This window comes from Lontra canadensis, unplaced genomic scaffold (genome assembly GCF_010015895.1).
Source record: "Lontra canadensis isolate GAN:19392208 unplaced genomic scaffold, GSC_riverotter_1.0 scaffold46, whole genome shotgun sequence".
NCBI lineage: Eukaryota > Metazoa > Chordata > Mammalia > Carnivora > Mustelidae > Lontra > Lontra canadensis.
The window spans coordinates 500,447-524,591 of record NW_022631040.1 but is presented as its reverse complement, the minus strand read 5'-3'; the positions used below and the strand labels follow the sequence as shown (position 1 = coordinate 524,591).

At 32.3% G+C, this 24,145-nt stretch overlaps 1 protein-coding gene across 5 annotated transcripts in view; it reads right to left on the bottom strand.

The window, feature by feature from the left end:
- Positions 1-736: 736 nt before the first annotated feature.
- Positions 737-24,145, bottom strand: part of KCNT2 (potassium sodium-activated channel subfamily T member 2) — a 344,381-nt gene continuing 320,972 nt past the window's right edge. For all 5 annotated transcript variants that reach the window (XM_032872884.1, XM_032872885.1, XM_032872886.1 and 2 more), the window contains 3 exons: positions 23,136-23,436; positions 9,673-9,757; positions 737-2,322 (listed from right to left, as the gene is read on the bottom strand). In XM_032872884.1, the coding sequence (XP_032728775.1) occupies positions 2,211-2,322; positions 9,673-9,757; positions 23,136-23,436 (498 nt within the window). In that variant the 3' untranslated portion in view covers positions 737-2,210. The remainder of the gene's footprint in view (positions 2,323-9,672; positions 9,758-23,135; positions 23,437-24,145) is intronic.

The window sequence follows — 24,145 nt, the reverse complement described above, 5'->3', positions numbered from 1 at the left end:
TATAGCAAGCTGTTATGAATTGTGTCAATTATTAAATTTGGGCTAATGTTCATAATCAAAAATAATTCTTGTAAAATTTATGAAACAAAACTTTTAGTTTTGTAGGAAATACAGTCATGTCCTAGCTTGGAGTCCTAGTCTTGAAAATGGTCAAAATGCAAAAATACTAAACTTGAGATCTCGTGGGGAAATAGAATATTCATAAAATCTTACATTTATTCCTAAAAATAACTGTAATGGAGTAATGAAATGGCAACTCAAAGAAATATCACATTTGATTACTGATGTGCAAATATAAAATAAGTTAATAAACCCGTTATTGTTATCTATTACATATAAGTTCAATTCTGCCTTTAGTTTGAATAATTTACAGGTGAATATATAAGTTTGTCCAGTATATTTCACATGTCTACAACGTACATGCATGAATATGCATACAATCTTTGTTTTAAGGTCCACTTCCAATTTTAAGTAACTTGTTATGAATTCTCTACTTCCCTGTCTGATTAAAGAAAGTTAAAGATAGGCTCTCCCTGTTTTAGAGGAAATTCTTGGTGTTTTTGTTATTTTAAAATGAGAATAATGGAAAATTCTAAAAAACAACAATAACAAATAGGCATATTTCATCCTCTCTAAGCCAAATTATACAATGGCTATCAGCTATAATTTCACATGTTAGGATTTACATTTTCATTTCTATAGAATTATTTGGGGAGTTTTAGGCTTTCTTTACTTGTTTTTTTTTTTTTAATTCTTCTACTATCTTTCTAACTTATCTGCTTCTTTGTGAGGAGAAGGGAGAAAGTATCCCTTTCTAGTCTTACATGTCCAATTTTTTATGAAATTAAAATTCAATGTCAAGGCCAGAACTTTTTTAAGATACAAAATTAGAGGAAAAATATCTTTTTCAATTTACCGATGTCTCTCTCATGGGAATACCTTAACAGATTCCAACCACCTGGTAAACCATGCTCTTGTGCTTCTCAGTCTGTTTCTGAAGGGGAATAAACCAAAAAGATAATACCAAGGATCAATTCATACTTAATTTATAACTATAAAATTCTTCATGATTTATATTACATTTCAATGGCAAAAACTACCTATCTTCACTACATGTTTTTTCCTCACAGTGTTAAAACCTATGTCCTACAGATGGTTTTTCAAAATTAAATCAAAATTTTTAACATACCATTGTTTTGTGTATGAGTATTTCAATACAAAAGCATAGAGGACTTTAAATGTTTTGAAATGTCCTTTTATTCCATAAAAGGTATAATTTTGCCTGCTTGAATTTTAAAGTACCTTTCTAATGAAATATGCTATATAAATTATAAAAATGTTAAAGCTCAAGAGCCTAATGAAAACCAATAATGCATATATCAGTTAATGTTTCAATTCTTGGCTTCAACTGAAGCCAACATATGTGTTTTCAGTATTTTCTCAGTTAGGCATTCTTTTAGGAGAATAATAAATATTTGATTTTTAACATTTTTCTTGGCATACAATGTGTGTCAGACATTAAGTGAGCAAAAAGTTCAGGTACTTGATATTTTTTTGTTTGTTTTGGTTTCCTCAATGTTATAAAACATGCTGTGAACATCTCAAATTCTAAAATGAGTATGATACCATATGAAAAGGCAATGAAAAAGGTTAAAATGATTTAAAGATTTATACTCTAAAGCAAACTGATTCTTACACAAAAGTCAGCCATACAAGTTTGTTGGTTAATCTTTGTGTAGATGCTAGACATTTATGATGAACTCAATTTTATAAAACGCAAGTTTAAAGAATATAATATGACTTTAATTTTTAAGAGGAGCCACAAACTTCTATGACCATTGTGATGCACCAAATACAGTTGGAGTTTTTTGTTTACTTTCATAAAACCTTAACACTTTTAAAAATTACCTTCATACAGTTTGGATTGTTGTCAAACAAATAACCGATTTAAATTTTTTGTTTTAATTTAGGTTTTTAAAATCATTCCACTGATGTCTTTCAGATATTAATAGGAGGAGTACTAATAAGCAATACTTTAACTTTCAAAATAATCTATACTTCTAAGAGAATAGATTGCTTTTAATATGAGAGAACTGAATATATTCTGATCGAGATTCTTTCCTGCCAGCAGCACTCATTCTTCCCCTAAGAGTTAGAGTTGTTGCAAGCAAGATTCTTGTAGGGGAAAAAGGTCTCTTATTTTCCTTTTATCAAAGCTGAGTTTCCTCCCGAGAGTCTTGACCCATGGCATTGCAGATGCTGTTTTTTCGACTGGGTTCACTGTTTGGAAGGTATGCCAGCGGATCTGGTCGGATTAAGTATCTAGGAAAAGAAAACAAAGCAAATAACTATAATAGTAAATAAAGGCAAAACTAATTCACACTTACACTTTAGACTGCTGCTTCAAATATATTTAGCTTTTAGTTCATTTAAACTGTGTCTATGCATAGCACCTGTAGAAGGACTCACTTCTTGGCTGGCCTATACAATTTGACAGAACTTGTATTGTTTCTATACCTAAGCAGATTATGACAATGTATGCTGATGAATCAAGAATTATTAATTTTTAATTGTGGTCCATTTTACCACCTTTGTCTTATGTTTTATTTGTTTGATTTGAACAATTCAGCGGGTTTTTTTATGGTTATATATATCATATATATATGATTTGATTTGTCTCTTTTTTCTAACAAAGAGACAAATCTTAGCCATGATCCTTCTATTACTTACCTGCTCTTAGCCTTTTGATCTAAATTATTTATTTACTTATTAATAATTTATTTGATCTAAATAATGTCTATAGTCCTTTTAATTTATATATTTCAGGATTCTAAAAAGTAGTCATTTGATACATGCTCTGAAAAATATTATGTGGAGATAAACTTTTAATTACCTGGAAATTAGTCTAAAATTCAGGTTTTGCTACAGTGAGCAACTATACAAAACAATAAAAAATAATTCTTAATTCATTCTACTGGTAAACGGGAAAATGTTCATCTGCCAAACTTGTACCTTTCAATAATGTTAGGATTTGTTTCAAGAGAGATGTTTTACTTCAGACTCTCATATGACACGGGCTTCCAGTTCCTGAGCCCCTCTGGAATACTACGTTGGGAACTGGGAAGGTAAAAAGTCACAAAGCTTAACTCCTGTCCTGCACAAGATTAGTAGAATTTAATTTATAAAGCAGACATAAACAAGAAAAATAAATTCCAAACATCACAGAAAGAGGAAAAAAAGCAACAGTGAGAATTAGGGAATGCTTAATTGAGAAGGTTGAGTTGAGCTTCTCTCTCTAGGCTTGCTCCTGAACTCTTTTAGAAAATGAATTTGACTTCGGGAGAATGGCTAAACCAGGAAATAGTGGAAGGTAAATTCAGGAAGAAAAGAAGAAAACAGCTAACAAAGGACTTTAAGTTTCGGGATAAAGTAGTTTCGATCTCTGTTCCAAAGGCAGTGGAAAGCCACTGACAGTTTACAGAAAAAAAAGGAAAGTAAATACGTGCCATGCAGCATTTGAACAAAGTCTTGCTTCAGATGTAAATGAAACTAGGAATTCATAGTTTTATAATAATTTGGGAGATACAAAAAATGAGCAGAAAACCCAATTTAAAGGGAGAACTCTAATGAAGACTACATTTTTCTTCTTAAAAACTAAAGGAAAAATAATCATAAGATATGTTCCTTAATGAAAATAAGAAAAGGCAATTTAAAGCACTACAGTCTATTTTCTCCAATCAAGTAAAAGTTGGAATTAATGTCCTTGAATCCATTAATTGGATACTGTTGTCTATGCACATTGCTTTATGATTACTTTAAATATCACCAGCATTGTAGATTGATGAAGAAAACTAATAGCTTTTTTACTTGATAAATTGAACTTTTTCTAATTTGTAAATTAAAAATATATAACATGTTACTTTGATACATTTATATATTTTAATATGATTGCCATTGAAGCAATATTCATTTATAATGTTATAGTGTGTTATTATTAACTATATTCATTACACTGTGCATTAGATCTCTATCTTTATTTCTTGGTACAAGCTTGGACCCTTAAACACCATCAATCTTAATCCCCCACCTCTCATCCCCTGGTAACCACCTGTCTTTTTTATGGGTTTGACTTTCTTTTTGGATTCCACATATATGTGCTATCACTCAGTACTTGTCTTTCTCTGACACCTCACTTCACATAATGTGTTCAAGGTCCATCTATGTTGTTGCAAATGGCAGAATATCTTCCTTATTCACGGCTGAATAATATCCACTATGTATAATACCACATCTTTCTTATGCATTCATCCATTGATAGGCATTTGGGTTGTTTCTGTATCTGTTATTGTGAATAATGCTGCAACATACATGAGTGCACATAAGTCTCAACAAAATCTTGTTTTCATTTCCTTTGAAGAATATACCCAGAACTGGAATTGCTGGATCATATGGTAGATCTATTTTTAGTTTTTTGAGGAACTTACATATTGTTTTCCATAGTGGTTGGACAAATTTAAATTCCCACCAACAGTGTACGTCGGGTTCTGTTTTTACAACATTCTCACCAACACATGTTGTCTCTTGTCTTCTTGATGACAGCCATCCCAACAGGTGTGAGGTGATATCTCATTGTCATTTTTATTTGCATTTCCCTGAAGATCAATAATGCTGGGCATCTTTCCATGGCACTGGGCATTTTCGTGTCTTCTGGAAACTAGTTTCTGCCCATTTTAAAATTTGATTCTTTGCTTCTTTGTTAATAAGTTCTGTTAATTCTGTATATATTTTGGATTTGATATGGTTTGCAAAACTTTTCTCCCATTCTGTAAGCTGTTGTTTCATTTTGTTGATTGTTTCTTTTGTTGTGCAGAAGCTTTTGAGTTTGATGTAGTCCCATTTGTTGATTTTTGCTTAGTCTGTGCTTTTGGCATTATGACCAAAGTATCATTGCCAAGACCAATATCAGTGAGTTTCTTCACTGTTTTCTTCTAGAAGTTTTATGATATAAGGTCTTATATTTAAGTCTTGGATCCATTTTGAGGGTTTTATTTTTTTTAGTGGTATGAGATAGGAATCTAATTTCATTGTTCTGTATATGCTTCTCCAGTTTCCCCAGCATCAATTTTTGAAGAGACTTTCCTTCCCTCATTGGGTGATCCTAGCTTCTTCTGTCAAATATTAGTTGACCACTCATACTAGGTTTTAATTCTGGGCTCTCTATTCTATTCCATTGATGTGTGTGTCTATTTTTGTGCCGCACCATACTTTTTTTTACTATGGCTTTGTAGTATAGTTTGAAAATGTGATACCTTTAGCTTTGTTCATTTTCTCTCAGGACTGCTTTGGCTAGTCAAGATTCTTTGCAGTTCCACATGAATTCTAGTCTTGTTTCTTCTAATTCTGTGAAGATTACTTTGAGATTTTGACAGGAATTTTGTTGAGTCTGTATATGGCTTTGGGTAACATGGCCATTTTATCAATATTTATCCTTCTACTCCAGGAACACAGGAAATCTTTCCATTTCTTTGTGTCTTGTTTGATTTCTTTCAGCAAAGTTTTGTAGTTTTCATGTACAGATCTGTCACTCCTTTGTTTAAATTTTTTCCTAAATATTTTATTGTTTTGGATGCTGTTGTGAATAGGTTGGTTTTATTTCTTTTTTTGATGCTGCATCATTCGTGTAAAGGAATGCCACTGATTTCTGTAAGTTGATTTTGTAACCTGCCACATTACTGAAATCATTAAGGTAAACATATTTTTAATTGACCCTTTGGAATTTATATAAGATCATGTCTTCAGCAAATGGTGACAATTTTACTTCTTTCTGATTTGGATACTTTTTATTTCTTTGTCGTATCTAAATACTTTAGGTAGGACTTCTAGTACTATATGGAACAGGAAAATTGAGAGGGGGCAACCTTGTCTTGTACCTGATCTTGAAGGAAACTCAATTTTTTCTCATTTATTATAATGTTAACAATGAATTTATTGTATATGGCTTTTATTATATTGAGGTATGCTTCTTATTTTTAAATTATTTTTTAATTAATTAAATTAATTAATTGTATGTGAGGTGCATTATAAATTGTTTTCAGGGGCACCTGGGTGGCTCAGTGGGTTAAAGCCTCTGCCTTCAGCTCAGGTCATGATCCCAGAGTCCTGGGATCGAGCCCCGCGTCGGGCTCTCTGCTTGGCGGGAGCCTGCCTCCCCCTCTCTCTGTGCCTGCCTCTCTGCCTACTTGTGATTTCTGTCTGTCAAATAAATAAAATCTTTAAAAATAATAAAAATAAATTAAAAAAATAAATAAATTGTTTTCACACTGATTTGGGGTTCAAGTTATTCCTGCTGAGGTGTTTTCCTAAGAAGTCTTTGAAACATACTTACCTTTCTCCCCTAAAATAATAATTTTATCTTTGTTCATCTGGAAGATGAAAAATCAGTATTTCCTACATAACTAGCTTCTCTTCAAAGCTCCAGTACTATATATTTCTATATGCTTTCTAGACATTTCCATGTAACACATTGAATGATGTATCTAAACTCTAGTTCATCATCTTTTTTTTTTTTTGGATGTTCATATCAGATTTATTCATAGTAGAAAACTCATCATTTCTTTTTTTTCCCCCACAGCCAACAATTCCTCTTTTTCTTCCCAGAAAACTGCCTTCCTATTCTGACTTGCTTCAGTGAACCAGCATTTATTTATTTATTTGGCCATCAGATAGAATTGAATTTCTTTTTTTTTTTAATTTTGTTAGTTAATATACAGTGTAATATTGATTTCTGGAGGAGACTACATTGATTCATCACTTACATACAACACCCAGTGCTCACCACAGCCATGCCCTCTTTAATGCCTATCACCTATCTAGCCCATCTCCCCCGCACCTCTCTCCATCAACCCTCAGTTTGTTCTCTTTCATTAAAAGTCACTAATGGCTTCTTTCCCTCTCTCCTTTTTTTCTTTCCTCCCCTTCCCATATGTTCATCTGTTTTCCTTCTTAAATTCCACATGAGTGAGATCATATGATATTTGTCTTTCTCTGGCTGACTTATCTCATTTAGCATAATACACTCTAGCTCTATTCACATCTTTGCAAATGGCAAGATTTCATTCCTTTTGAAGGCTGAATAATATTCCATTACACACACACACACACACACACACACACACACACACACACCCCACATCATCTTTATCCATTCATTTGGGCTCTCTCCACAGTTTGGGTATTGTTGATAATACTGTTAAAAACATTGGGGTGCAGGTACCCCTTCAAATCTGTATTTTTTTTATCCTTTGGGTAAATATCTAGTAGTGCAATTGTTGGAGCCTAGGGTAGTTCTACTTTTAACTTTTTGAGGAATCTCCATACTGTTCTCCAGAGTGGCTGTACCAGTTAACATTCCCTTCAAGAGTGCAAGAGTTTTCCCTTTCTCCACCTCCTTGCCAACACCTGTTGTTTCTTGTGTTGTTAATTTTAGCCATCTGATGACTGATTTTGAGCATCTTTTTGTGTATCTGTTAGCTATCTGGATGTCTTTTTTGGAAAAGGATTTATTCATGTTTTCTGCTCATTTCTTAACTGGAGTATTTGTATTTTGGGTGTAAGTTCTTTATAGATTTTGGAACCTTTATCAGATATGCTATTTGCAAATATCTTCCCCCATTGCCACCTTTTAGTTTTGTGGATTGTTTCCTTTGCCGTATGGAAGATTTTTTACACTGATGAAGTCCAATAGTTCATTTTTGCTTTTGTTTCCCTTGCTTCCAGTGATGTGTCTAATAAGTTGCTATGGGCTGAGGTCAAAAATGTTGCCGCATTTGTTCTCCCCTAGGATTTTGATGGTTTCCTGTCTCACATTTCATCCATTTTGATTTATTTTTGTGTATGGTATAAGAAAGTGGTCCAGTTTCATTTTTCTGCATGTTGCTGTCCAGTTTTCCCAACCATTTGTTGAAGAGACTGCCTTTTTTTCCATTGGATATTCTTTCCTCCTTAGTCAAAGGTTAGTTGACTATATAGTTGTGGGTCCATTTCTGGGTTCTCTATAGTATTGGAACCTTAAAGCCATATTACATTTCTTCTTTTCCAATTCCCACACCAATGACAGGTCTTACTCTTTGCCTTCATAAGTGTATATACACAGAAGCCTCCTCTACAATCCATTATCTTAATGCTATGAGAGATTCTTATCTTTCACACACTTGCCTAACAGCAATTTGACTAGTTTCCCTATTTTTGTAACTGTTTCAGTCTTAATCCATGCTGTCAATCAATTCAACTGTTTCTTGCAAAGCTCTTTCAAATACATATATCCTTTCCATTCCAGCCAACATACCCCACAAAATATATAAAGGCAGCCTTCTAATTCTTGGCATATTACTAGCTTTAGCTTTAAACCATTTGCATATATCTATCTTGTGTTCTGTATCACAGAATACTCTCAGTCCTACCAGTCTCTGACTTTATTACTGATTTTCCCAATTATAGATACAAACACATCCTGTTGACCTCACACCCACCAAGGCTTTTGGATCTTTGGTGTTTGTACTACATCAGTAGTGCAACCTGGAATTAGCTACCTTAGCTCAGCAGCTCTTGATCCCGCTCCGCCTCAGGACAATGGACCTCAAGGGCAAATCCGTATTAGATATTTCTCCCTTAGGCTTACACCATTAACTATCAAAATGCCTTTTCTAAAATCTTGCTACTTTCTTGTTCATATATCTAAGTACTTCCCATTGCCTATAAGGTTTAAACTGAGTTTCAACCTATTTTGTTACCTAAAGTACCCCCAGAGTCAGGTTCAATATACATCTCCAATATTATGTTTAGTGAACAACAGAGATGTTAGTAATACAAAGCTTTTTTACTAGGATCAAACTGGACTCTCTCGTGTTAACAAAAGAAGCACATTATGCAGCTCCTTGCTCTGGAACGTCCTGTGCTTTCCACCTACACAAATCTTATTTACCTTTCAAAGTCTGGTTCAAATCCTCATATCCTCTGTAATCACTGTAACTCACAATAATGTCTTCCTCTTTGAAATCAGAAAAACACTGTTTCACTCAGTTGGTGCCTAATTCATTAGTAATAAAGTCATATTATATATTGCTATCAAATTTTTTATGTTTAAATTGTAGTTTGTTAATTAAAGTGTAAGACTTTGAAATCAGGAAAAATGTCTTATCTCTATATCGCACTTTTAAGGAAACGCTAATGCAATTGTACATGCATGGCACAGTTTTTGATTAATCAGGTTACTACCATACCATTTTCCTAGTAAGTGTTCTGACTTATTTTACTTAGAGCTTTTGGAAACTCTCAGGTATTTAAAACTAGATAATGTGGAGTATTTCAGGTCTTTCTCTGAGCTGTTCTCTTATTATTCTGCATATTTTCTTTTATTTCTCCAAATATATATGAGTTCAGAAGTACAGAATTCCTGCTGCTACTTCCTTCTTTTATACCTCTACAATTCTACAATGCTTTTTTATAATATTATACATAGAAATACATAAAATGCATTTGTTTATTGAACATAGAAATTAGACTGGCAGTTCCTAAGCATTTATGACACAAGAGGTAGAAACAAAAATATAGAAATAAATAAATTACTAGTTTCCTAAAAATAAATGACTTATGTGAAATAGGAGATCAACTTACACAACATCGTTCAGCTCCAGTCTGGTATCTGGAGACGGGTTAATCAGGATGTAGGAGAGGGTACTTTGATGATCATTCATTTCATCTAGAGGATAAATAAATGCCAAGTTTGTTATACTACTTACAGAAAATTACAGGAATTACTGTAGAGCATCTAATCTTCAAACCATATACCTGTCCATGAGAACTTGCCATAGTTTTGCCCACAGCATGATTGTGTACATAACTTTGACTATTTTCAAATGACTGTCATTGGAAATATCTGACAGGTACTCATTTTTTGTTCCAACAGATGATAAAAATAAAGTATCTAACTCTGTTCAGAGCAGCTACAGTTATATTCTACCCTTTAAGCTATTACACTGAAAAAATATTTCTATTAAAAAACTATCTAAACAAGATGTTCATTAATTTATTATGCCTTCTCAATTATAAAAAATAATTGTGGTTATAGATGGCCATCCCAGATATGAATATGCATACGGGAAATGCTGTGAAAAATCATGTGATGACATTCTGTTTAAAAAACAGAACAGAAGTGTATCTAAAAAGCTTGAAGGCTCTAAATATGTTTTGCATTGTTACAGGATATATCTGATATAAGTTATGCTAATGCTTTTGCAAAATACAAAGAATCCTGTAGAACAGAATTAACTGTAAGTTTTAAGGGAGGTGTATTACTAAATTTTTTGTTGTTTCTCTAAAACAATATGTATTTTTAAAATAAAAGGCTTTGTCTTTTTAATTTTTTCAATTCACTCTGAAGACATTGTCACTCTTCAAGTTTGAAGAACTAACTTGGTATTATATAGGACGCTGAAAAATAAAACAGCTTTGAAATCTCAATTTTTTAGCTGTCAAAGTTCAAATCCTGATAAGATGTAAATATAAAACCACATGGACATGTACTTCAATAAACATTAATCCTCTCAAGGGTGACATTTTTAGGCTGTGAAGGTACTGTTTAAAATCCTGCTCTGGAGCCACACATAGTATCCTTCTACCCACTTCAGTTACAGATAAGCTTGGTTTCTAAAACAAGGTACTAAATTTTGATCCAGTTTGATCCAAAGTCTAAAAATATATTTCATACCAATGGAGAAACATAGTACTCAAATGCATAAAGTTAAAATAAAGGTCTTTTTTAGGCCAACATAGTTGACTGATAATTTCCTGCACTGGAAAATAGATACCATTTTTGCTAAATAATGTCTATCACTGTGTTCATTTAACTAGAAACTTATCACTTGAATGTGTAAAATTTAATAATATTTTCAGTTATGATAGTTTAAGTTGTCATGCAGATGTGTCCAATTTTTAAAGTCTATAAATAAAAATCCTTATCTTACAAGGAAGATAAACTGCAGTATAATCAAACTTACCATAAGTTTGCAAGTAAAACTATTATAAACATAAAATCATCAAATTTATATTAAAAAAAAGGAACATATTTGGTTGCATATCTCTAGGGCGGACACAAGGAACAGTATCCTGGCAGATGGATAAGCGTTGTTGGGCCATATAGAGAATGCCTGGTGAAATCTGAATTTCAGATAAAAATTAATAATTTTTGGTATAAATATGTCCCAAATACTGTTTGTGGCATTCTTATACTAAAACATTTTTATGTTGTTTATCTGATATTCAAATTTAACTGAGAATCCTGTATTTTCACTTGTATATTGTATTTTAAATCTGTCCATTATACTTGGGGGTAAATGGCTAACTCAAACAGTTGGAGCTCAGAATTCTAATGAATATAATATGATGAGCTTACTTTAAATAAGGTAAAGTCCAACTCAAAACATATTATACAGGCAGGCGGTGACCAAGATTCCTTTTCTAGATAAAAAGGAATTTTGATTTATCTATACTTTTTGAGAAACTTTCCCTTTATGAGAATATCCACGAGTGCCATGCAAAGGAACAGATCGCTAGTACATTCTAGAGACTTAAGCAGGCTACCCAAAATAAAACAGGTCTAGTAGGGAATCTTCACCTCATTTGGGTATGTATAACTCAACTTCTTATATAAACAGTGGCATTATTGAAATTTCTCATATAAACAGTGATCAATAATGTTAAACAATGGCATTAAAGAAAACAATTTTATACAAATAACTTCTCAGTCAATATCAATACCCAACCCTTCTCCTTGATTCTTAACATAATGTTGTACTCATTTGCCTTCTGGCATGAAGTCAAGATATATCAGTGACTTGGTTTGCCTGTTACAGGTGTAAAAACTGTGGAAATAACTGAGAACTTTATAGCAGTAGTTATAACTATTGCGTTGATCATTTTTTCTGCTCAAGTGATCTGTTTTATTTATCATTCTGAAGATTTTCATCTTTCCAGGAAAGATGAAAAATTCCAGAAATTGAAGGAAATTCCAGAAATTGAAGGAAATTCCAGAAATTGAAGGAAATGTTAATGTGCTCAATTCAGTGATCCCATAGGATATATATCAAGACATGGGTTACACAATCAGAATTCCTCACACTCCTGGTTTCTTCCCCCCCACCCTCACCCCCCTCACTGATTTCTCCTCAGTGTTAGGTTAAAAGAAATTAAAATAAATGGCTGAGTTCAAAGTTATTCTCTCTTTGTCTTTCATGTCTGCCTTGCTGTGGAATTAATTCTGCTCTGTTTTTTTGGGAAGTTCAGCAGTTTACTCTCCTCTTTGTGACTCTGTGGTTAAGAATTAGGAAGCAAGGGTTTAAAAATCTACTGTGGTTGTGGTCACATATCAAAACCATATTCCATGATCTAGTGTTGTCACCGCCACGTCTGGTATTATTGTCTCTACTGGCCATTCCTTGTATTTATTTGTTATTTCTGAATTCTGGAAGGGAAACTGTGGTAGGTTTCCTGCCATAATCATAATCATCACCACCATCATCATCATTGGTGGTGGCAAAGTTCCAGTAAATTAAATAAGGCTCTTCATTACCAAAACTACAACATATTTAGTGAATAAAATAAAATTGCCCTGGAATATTTGGTTCATGAACCAGAATCAATATTTTATTTCCTATCAGGAAAATATGTGCTAAGAAATCTGTTGTGAGCATATTGTTCTTGACAATTAATCTCTTGACAATTCTTGTGTTCTTGACAATTAATCTCTGACCCTGGCAAAATAAAAATCATTGTATCATTATATATTTATATTGTTTTGTTGAAATTACTTCCTCATTGATATAATTATCTTAAATGAAGCTATTCTTGTGAAAAATTAAAATAAGTATACCAAAATATTGAAAATGTTATGACATTGTCAAATTAAAAAAAATTGTCAAATTAAAAAAATTCCTAGTACTATTTACCAATAAATTTATTTTGCTGTATTAATTAGCATATGCAATTATTCAATCAAAATCTACATAGAGCAAATATTCTGCTTAGAATATTTCATGTCAGTAGATCCCATTAAGAAAGGAAAAAGATTTATCTTTTTTATCCTCCTACTGTTCTTACAAAATAGTTCCTGTTGACAAATTTTAAGAGTATTTTCACATAAGGAGAATAGATTTTATCAGAAATAAATTTAAATTTTACATACATTGATGTAGGTTTCACTAAATATTTTCAAAAACATATCCATTATGTATTATGTAATTAAAGAGACATTTAAATAATACAAAGGTATCAATAAAAGACTCAGTCAAGAATGCAGATTCTGAAACCAGAGTGCCTGCATTAAAATCCAGCTTTTCCAATTACTCATGCTAAGCCTTAGGCCAATTACTTAATTTCTTTTAAGCTCTTGTACTTAGTTTTACTTTCTTGTGCTGTAAAATGGGGGAAACAGTAGTGCTATTCTATAGGTTATTGTTCAAATTAAATTATAAATGAATAATAAAGATAATTTAAAAGTAACAATATAAACATACAGTTCTTAGAATCAGTACCTGATTTATATCAAGTGCTGTATAAAGGTTTCTCATTATTATTGTAGTGGCAAAATCCATCCATAACTTGTAAAGAATAACCATCTAGGTATGGAAATATGAAGGTGTTAGCATGCAAAGACAGGAAAGAAAAGTGTTCAAAGAGAACAGCAATGGGAGGCTCAGTTAAAATTGCAGAAAACAGGCCCTTGAGGATGGACTAAAGTGACAAAGAAGGAGATTAACTGGGGATAATGTTGAAAGTCAAACTAGGACCAGATCCTTTAGCGCTTTATAGACCTTGATCAGAAGCTCAAATTTTATTCTAAAAGCAATGGGAAGCCATGAGAGGGCTACTAGGGTGGGAGACTGAGTGGTATAATCTAATTTCCTATGAATATATTATCTCACGTGGCTGCTCTGTGGGAAATGGACTTTAGGGCTCAAATCTGGGTTCAAGAAGAGTAGATGAACAGTATAGAGACCCAGGCGAAAGATGATGGCGGCTTGGGAGCAATGGAAATGGAGGATATTTGGAAGGAGAGAAGAAAAGATAGCTAGAGAACCTGAGAGAGTGAAGGTGGAGAGAGACGGGGAGGAAGGAAGGGAGGAATGAGGGAGGGAGGAAAGGAGAGACTGAGATTGTTTTAGAAGGGAGATACAGCAGCATATATGGATGAATGAGTACAATAGCAGATATAGCAGCATATATGCTGATGAGAAAAGCAAATAAAGATGAAGAAATTGATGTTGTACTAGACTGATGGTATATTTTTCTTCAGTCACTACAAGAAATACCTTATTGAGGAAAATAAATACTCACAGTTGCACAGTGCTTACTTCTACGTAGTCCAATAATCCAAACAATCAGTGATAGCAAAGCCCACCCATGATTTAATTTTTCCCTCTTCTGAACTTCTAAGCATGTTATGTGTTATCCAGCTATAAAACTAGCTAGTTTTATAGTGCTGACCTAATTTGCTCATGTTTCAGTTTAGTACCAAACTATGCTTATGAGTACAGCTATTTTGTCAATTTATAGAACTTACCAGTCTATTTGGGGGGTTGGGGGAAGTGGTTAGAGGTAAGGGTAAAAGAATCATTCTATTTAATGACCTCTATTTAAAATAATTCTTATTACCTTCTAATAATTTAGAACTATTTTATGATACACAAGATAAAAATCAGGACTCTCTTAACCTCACTTCATATAAACGATTAAGAAATCAAGATTATAATTAGAACAATCTAGAATTGTTTAAAATTAATTAAACAAATGGTGAGTGCTCTGAATTGTGTAATACTGATGATTCACAGACCTGTATCCCTGAAGCAAATAACATATTATATGTTAATTAAGAAATTAGTGAAACAAGTAGCATTATATAAAGTCAAGCTTCAGAAACTATTCAGTTTCAACTCTGCCAAGAATTACTCCAAACTAGCTTCATACACAAAACTAGCTCTTTTAGGCCCAATTTCCCTTTTAAAATACAGTATTCAATATTTCCTAACCTTTTAAAAGCTACTACCTTTTATAAATATTAAAAAAACAAACCAACTTGCAATTTTCTAATGTGATAGAGAATTCAAAATTGAAGATATTATGTATTTTTATGCTTTTACTATTAACCTCTTTGTTTCTTTAAATTTTTGTTGGGTTTATAGACAATACAGAGTTGAGCCTTGCCTCTTTTAATCTAATTATGATGACTTATTTTCATTGAAATGCTTAATCCCTTTATATTTAATGCAAATATCAGTATAGTTAGGTTTAAATCTACCCTCTTGCTAGTTGTTTTATTTGTCCCATATAGTTTTTTGTTTCTCTACCCTCTCTACTTGTTTAGATTAATTGAGATTTTAAAAATTTCTTTTTATAATTATTCTAATTTATTTGCATCATTGGTTATTAAATGTATCACTTTGATTTAATTATTTTGTAGATTCTCTTGGTCATATTTGGCAAATGTTTTCCTGTAAAGGGTCAGGTAGTAAATATTTCAGGCTTTTGGGCCATATGATCTGTTGCATTTATTAAATTTATGTTTACACTGTAAAGTGAAAGTGGCCATAGAACATAAATAAGCAAGGATGGTTGCTTTTTTTTTTTTTTTTTAAAGCAAAAACAGATGTGCTATACTTTGTTATCCCTGCTCTAGGGTTTACAATATACAGCTTGAACTTCTCAGTGGCTACACTTAAATAACTGCCACTTCATGTGTAGTGTAACAAGCTTGCTACATTATATCTTGATTACTGCATTCCTATTATTTGAGTTATTATTGTCATACCTTTTTGCTTCTATATATTCTATAAATTCTATAAATCTTAAAATGTTTGTTATAAGCAAATTAATTATCTTTAGCAAAAAAATTATTTTTAACAAAATAATTATTTAATTTTAATTAATTATTTTAGCAAAATATTATCTTTAAATAAAATGCATAAACTAGAAACATAAATTTGATATTTTCTCAATATTTACATTTCTTTTCATCTTTTTTTAAAGGTTTTTGTTTTGTTTTGTTTTGTTTTTTAATAATCTCTACATCCAACATAGGGCCGGAACCCAGGACCCCAAGATCAAGAGTCACATGTTCTTCTCACTGAGCCAGCCAGTGAGAAGATCTAAATTTCTTTTTAGATCTAAATTTCTGTGGGACATGAAATTTTTTCTGTCTTAAGAACTTCCTTTAATATTTTTTTCATAGTGTAGAACTGTTCTTGACAACTTCTCTCACCTTTTGTTTGTCTAAAACAGTCTTTATTTGCTTTTATTTTAAAAATATATTTTTTATTGTGTATAAAGTTTTAGGTAAACTATTTTTTTCAGTACTCCAAAGATGTTCCTTTATTGTGTTTGGTTTGCAAAGTTTCTGTCAAAAAGTCTGCTGTCATCCTTGTACAGCTACTCCTCAAACAATGCAGAATTAGGGTTGCCAACTTCCTGTGCAGTAGAAAATCTGCTTGTAACAGATGACTCCCCCAAACTTGACTACTGATAGCCTAATATTGACTAAAGGCCTTACAAATAAATAGTCACTTAACATATATTTGTATATGTATTATACTGTTCTCTTACAATAAAGTAAGCCAGAGAAAAAATGTTTTAAAGAAAATCATGAGAAAATACATTTAGATTACTGTATGTGTATTTATTGAAAACAATTCACATATAAATGGACCTGCACAGTTCAATCTGTGTTGTTCAAGAGTCAAGTGTATTTGTTTTTCATTCATAAAGTGGCTTTTTCCTCTGGCTCCTTTTGAAGTCTTTCAGCAATTTTGTATACTATGTCTTGGCATTATTTCATTTGTTACATGGCTTGAGTTTCACTGGGCTACTAAGATCTTGAGTAGAGTTCCCATCAAATTTGGAAAAATTTTGGTCATTATTTCTTCAAATATCCATTCACTTCTTTCCTTTTGGGACACCAATTACATGACTACTTTATACTGTCCCATCAGTAAGTAACACTCTTTATCTTTTCAAGTGTTTTTTACCCTCTCTCTTCTGCATTTTGGATAGTCTATTGCTATGGCTTTATGCTCACTGATATTTTCTTCTGCAGTAGTTATCCTGATGTTGATGTCATCCAGCATACATTTCATTTTGAATACTGCATCATAAATTCTGACCTCTACGAAGTTCAGTATGGTCTCTTTTATATCTTTAGTTTCTCTCCTTATCATCCTTCTGTTCCTCTACATCTTGAACATATAAACCATACTGTAATAACTACTTTAATCTTCACATTTTTCTGGACCTGTTTCTTTAATAGATTTTTCTACTGGGAAAGCTCATATATATGTATGTATATTTTATTTTGGGTCCACCTCCTTGCCTTCTAGCCTGTATAAGGCTTAATTCATTTGATTCTTTTTCCTCAAGTAATAAAGTTATATGCTTTCTTTTGTCCAGAGTCTGTCTGCACACTATTGATCTATATTTTTTTAGTTATTTAAATTGAAAAGATAAATGGTCATCATAACTGGAAGTTTCTTTTTGTTATTTTAATGCAATTAGGAAGCCATTCTCTGCTCTCTTAAAAAATATTGAGTAAGAAGTTCATTCAACCAATAAACTTTTTTTCTCAATGGTAAAAAATATTTCATTTTATTCAAATTGGCCACATTTTTCTTACACACATGCTAAAACACATTTGAACTTCTAGTCATAATGATAAAATATATGTATATTTAAGTGTAATTGACTGTGGTGTTAAATTATGTAAAAATATTGATATCATTGAAAAATCAATGTTCTGGGAAGAACATGTTACAAATCCATGAAACAAAACTATATAGTCTTAATTTAGGGATATATGAAAAATTCATTGCCCAAATAGTTCTATTTACCAGAAATCATTATCAGCTAAACAATTGCCCCCTTTGAAAGCTTCATTACTTTATCTATTGAGAAAACCACTGTTTGTTTTTTTCTATTAATATTCTATATACAGAATGAGATGAACATAAAAAAAACACATCTATGTATCCTTCTGTTTCTGACTGCCATCTCATGTGAATCAGTTCTGGAAATACAGTTTCTTATGGAAAGAGAATGAGAGAATTAAGTCTCCTTATTGTCTAAAAACAAAACAAAATGAAAACAAAAACAAAAAATAAATTAGTACTTGTTTAATTTGTCCATTATTTCAGGCATTTATAAATCTACTTTAGAAAGAAACTAACCTTCTGATAGATGTAATGAAAGTCAGTGGATAACTACTAGTTATTTCTTTGTCACTTAAAAGGATTTTATTTTTTTTTCTACCTTCGCATTTCGTCTTCTAGTAACAGTATGAAGCTTACAATCCATGTCAAAATTGGTTAACACCCGTAGGAGCAGTAACACTGGGAAGACTTATTTGTCACTTTATACTTAATAGTGTGTGCCATTCTGTGAACTAATCATTAAGAATCTGTCAAAAGTTAGAAAGAATAATTTTTTGTGAATGTGAGAGCTATTCTAAATAGATTGTTGAAGAATAGTGCCAGCTATGAACATAAAGAAAAGTATAATTATTCATATTTGCAGGTAGCTTACAGATTAAAAAGTTTTTTTTTTTTTTACATACATTTTATTATTTTATACCACACCACTTTAGGAAGACTTTATTATCCTTATTTGATGGTTAAAGAACATGAATTTCAGGGCAATAGTGTCTTGTACCAAAAACACATGGCTAGTTTGTACACAATGCCATGAATTTTGAGAGGAAGTTTCAGAAATTATATTGAAGAAATTTCTCCCAAAAATTCAATGGGAAGCAAGCAGAATTTGGAGATTTTCACTTTAGCTATTTTACCAAAATATATAATTCCTCAAATTCCATCTTTCAAATCTTTGGGCCAGATTTTTAGATTTAAATAGAATTGAATTTTTAGATTTAAAAAATAATATTGGCCATAACATGTATATTATGCAATATCACATGAAAGGTTACTTACCTTCCTGTCAAAACACCTACAAGTTTACTGCATTTAAAACATGAGTATTTCCTCATTTCCAATTATCTAAGCAAAAGGTTCCAACTAGGATCTTTTTCTTGTATTTCAACTTCTTCATTAATGGCTCAAACTTAAAAAACATGCTCATTTCTTCTCTGATCTTCAAAACAAACAGTTTCTCTTCCTTTCCCATCAGTTAGCTTCATATTCTCACCTCTCCTTCACAATGAAACTTCTTAAAAAGTATCTACTATGCTAGACAGATAGTTGTCTCTCAGTACAGAAATTCTTCTCGTCGTCTTTAACGTTAGATTTGGGCCACCAAAAATAAGACATATTCCTTGCCAATGGGACATAGCAGAAATGGTGAATGCAGTTACTTGACAGTATGTTTTAACTGAAGAGATCTTTCCTTCTCTGGTATCTCCCTCCTTCCTACTTGATGCAATGTGGACAAAATAATTGGAATTCCCACATCTATCTTGTACTGTGACATGACTTTAGCAATAGAAGCAATAAATGGTAAAGCAATGAGATAGAACATTAAATTTCCAATACCTTGGGGTTTCTAATATATTTAAATCCACTATATTCAAATCCTTATCTCATATCATTCTTCAAGCTACTCAAATTTGGCTTGCACACATACCATTTAACTGATACTACTTTCACCAAGGTCCATCCATAATCTATCACTACACTCAATAACACTCTCTGATGTTATCAATCATTATCTCAGTCCAATACTTTCCAACATTTTTTTCACATCATAGTACACATAAGAAATGATATTTGTACTCACAGTGGGGTAACAGACAAAACTGCTTATGGCTGGAAGTAACCAGCCTGAGGAGTGCCTCTGACCACCCCAGGCCCCACATGGCCTTCTGAAAGCATAAAGGATCAATGTCATGATAAAACATGTAACCAATTAATAGCATACTATCATATTTTGGGCATTTCAGTTCTAGACATTTCAGTCTCTTGTTTTTAAAAAAGATTTCTTCCCTTAACATTCTTGAAATGTTTTCCAAAGTACTCTTATAGTCCTCACCAGGGGTTATTTCAACTACTCCTATGATTTTAATTAAAATCCACATGCTTTATCAGCATGTAGAGTCTCAAGTCTATATAACATCTCATTTCTTTTTCTTGAGAACCAGACAGCAGATATTCATCTTCTTTCACAACATCACCTACTTAGGACTGAGTTAAATTTATTATATTTACCCCAACATATTTGTCTTCTTTTTCTAAGCTCAGAGAACATCACCACCATATGCTTAATTCCTCAAACAAAACCCCTCAAAAATCATCTTTTAACTCTTCCCTTTCCCTCTCCTTGATGTCTCATATCCAAGAGGTCAAAAGTAATCTATTCATTCTTTTGGAGCACGTCATCCCTAACTCAGAAAAAAGCAGATTATGACTTATGGTTAAATCAATCATCATGCATTTTTAAAAATGTATGTAAAAACATTTTTCAACTATAAAATATTGATGATATGTACAAAGAACATGTGGTATAGTGGGAACATAAAGAGACACAGAATCAAAAGTATTAAGTTAGAGTACTGACTTGACTGTCTAGTAGGCTAGGAAATTATTTATATTTGAGACCCTATTTTCTCACCTGTAAGCACTCCATTTGTTCACGCATTCAAAGTGCAGTTACTGGGTTCCTATGTGTCAGGAAATGTGTAATATGTTGGGGATACAAAGATGAAAAGATGAGTAAGACATTCCCTTTCTCTCAAGGAAGGAAAGCAAACATGCAAAATAAATTGTTTGAAAGCATGCATCCTCAGTGGAGGCAAAATTGCCCTGAGGGTGCAAAATTTGGTTTGGTTTGGTTTGGTTTGGTTGAGGTAGGCCAAGAAAAAAAAAAAAAAAAAAACTACTCTTTTTATGTGTAAAGCACAGATGTACATACAGTAGTACTTAAATCAGTATATGGAAGATTGGTGGTATCAACTGAATGCCAGTTCTGGGCTTAGCACATTATTCTTCATTATCCCACTTGTCCCTCACAAGAGACTTGTAAGACAGACATTATTATTCCATTTCACAGTGATAAAAAGAGGCTTAGAGAGGTTAAATAATTCAGTGAGTCTACTGGCTGATATTAGAAAATAAGTTCCACAAAGGCAGAGGTCCTATGTGAATAGACCATTATTCTATTCCCAGTGTGGGCCAATAATATCTGTTGCATGGATGAATTACTGTGAGTTAGGAACACTTGGAGAAGTCCAGAAGTTCACGATGTGTTAGATCCCAATCCTGTTTTCATAATTTTTACGTTATTAAAGGTGGCTAGTGCATGGCCTTAGAATGGATTGATGGACCTAGGGATGAATAGATGATTAGAATGGGACAGTGAGAGGAAGAAAGATGAAAAGAGAGAGAGAAAAAGAAGGTGGACAATATCCATTCTTCCTTTCTGTAAGAGTTAGTGTGAGAATTAAATTAACAAATTTATAAATTAAAAAAAAGAAAAACGCACAACACAGAGAATAACTAAATGCAAGGTACCTGATAGAAGTTTCATTAGCAAAAACATAATATGTTCCCTGATGGTTCTCCCATGTATCCAGTTCATGCATTTTTGTGTCTCTCAGAGTCAAACTGTTATCTGTCACACTGCTTACAGGACCAGCCTTGAGTTACAATGTTCATGAAACACAGCTGGAACTTGGATGAAAAATCATTTACTAGAACTTTCCGAAAAAAGAAAGAGTAGCTGAATAATAACTAACAAAAGTACACATAAAGGACTATAGTGCTATAAGAAATACAATCATACTGTCATCACATTAGCAAAGAGCTATTAATATAGTTTTTAAAAGGAAGATCTATTTTTCTTTGAATTTACTCTTCATGTAAGACCGTGTGTGATTATATTAAAATTACTGGTAATAGATGAGTCTGTATCACATTTAAGTAAGTGATAAATAATTATTTCAACTACATATGGAATCCTGACTCCAACACATTTCAACTGTATGTCCTTGAACAAGGTCTTTAAGCTCTAAGCTTCAAATTCTTAGGGTAAAGTGGGACACCTATCCACTCAGGATTATGAAGAGTAATGAGAAAAATACACATGAAGAACCTAGCATAGTTCTTGAAGGTTAACTTCTTTTAAACTCTCTAATTCAATAATTAAAATTTCTCCCTATATACATTGTTTCAAGTTGAGACTTTAATAATAAAGATGAGATGGGACAAATATAGAATGCATTCCATTTTATCCTTAACCTGCAAGATATTTATATTTTCTTAGCTTCTGGTTTACTCAAGTTATATATATAAAACAAAACCTACTTTGTTTATCATTTGGCTTTACTCTAAATTGACTAAATTTCTTTTTTAAATAGAATTCATAGAGTAGTAATCAATATATTTTAAAATTATCCTTGCATTATTTATTTAAGCTATGCTTTTTGGTCTCTATGGCGAACATAGATCAACACAGGAACTTAATAATTATTGATGCAGATCTATATTATATGAAATCAAGTACTATTTGAGCTTCAAATTAAAGCTTTTGAAGACTTTTGTTTCTGGACCACAAGGAACTAAACAAATTTTATGGAAACATTTTGGTTCATTTGTGTGTGGTACATTTAGTTACTTGCCAATGCCTCAAATTCATATTATACCAGTTCCTAGAAAAAGATGTGGTTTGGGTGTGTGTGGGAGTGTGTGTGTGTGTGTGTGTGTGTGTGTGTGTGTGAGAGAGAGAGAGAGAGAGCTCGCGCATGACAGAATGGGATCTAAATATCAGACAAGCTATTAAGAAGCTAATTAGCAGGTTATTGACTAAGTTTCCTTCTCTCTAAAATGGAAGAGTTTTGGAGAAAATTAAAATTAAGATAATTCACATAATAAGTTTAGCAGAGTGCCTAGAGAACTGACAAATACTTAACACTTTTAGCATTTACTTTCACTGTCATCACTATAATTTTCTGTATTAGATATGTGTCAGTAGTTCCTTCAAACTGGCCTGTGAAACAAAAATGTGATTCTTAACTTACTAAATTGGAACCAACTATGCAAAGACTATGGCAAGAATCACAAGTCCATAGCATACAATACTTTTAAAGAGCATACCATATCCCACTGTAGAAAGACCCAAGTGTTTCATTCTATTTTTCACAAGTTCAGCAAGCTCTTGTCTTTCTGACCTCCTGTAGAGGTTCAGTCGCTGCTGGGTTATTTTCTCAGCTGTTTTACCAGAGTGTTTTGGACCTTTTCTGCTCAGTCTTCGGGCCCACTGCATGCTCTTTCTCCGTAGTAAGGGATGGTCTGACTGGTCACTGGAGGTTGAGTTGCGGTGGTTGCTTCGGTGATGACTTTGATCTTTGGAGTCTTTGGTGTCTTCCCACTCTTCTACGCTGATGGATATCTGAGACTTTAAAGGAAATGGATATTGATAATTAGATATTTTAGGAACAGTTGAAAACTGGAGATAGGCTAATAATTTTGCCAATAACTTGGTATCATTATATACCTCGTGAGAGTTTTCACAGAAAAAAAAATTATAATCATTGATTCACTTTGCTGTTACTAAAAATATTATTTGAAAATACACTGAACTTATATATGAAGCGGATAAAATAGCTTTGCATCTCCATATACGGTTTTATGAAAAGATTTAACTTCTCATGCATCCTGCTATAAAATGACTAGCTTGCAGAGTTGTTTGGACCATAAATAAACAAAAAAAAAAAATTTAAATTCAAATAAAGTCAATGTAATGGACTTTTCTAAATCTACAAATGTATTTTATATGAAATGTAAATAAAGATTATGAAAATTGTTTTACTTTTGGAATTAATAATATTTTAAAAGGGTTTTAAATTATTGCTCTTTCTAAAGATGGCATTGGGATGAAACTTTGTTAAATGTGATTTTTTTTTTAAATTCACTATTCTCAGCCAGAAGAAAATAAAAAGCTCTTATTATTTAATTCATACATTAGTTATTCACCATATAAACCTTTTTTTGATTAAAACATTAAAATGTATTTCAGGAACCATTCTCAGTATCCTAAGTGAAAAATGTAAATATTAAATTTCACAAATGCATTCGAGAATCACACAAAAACACTTAAATCAGAC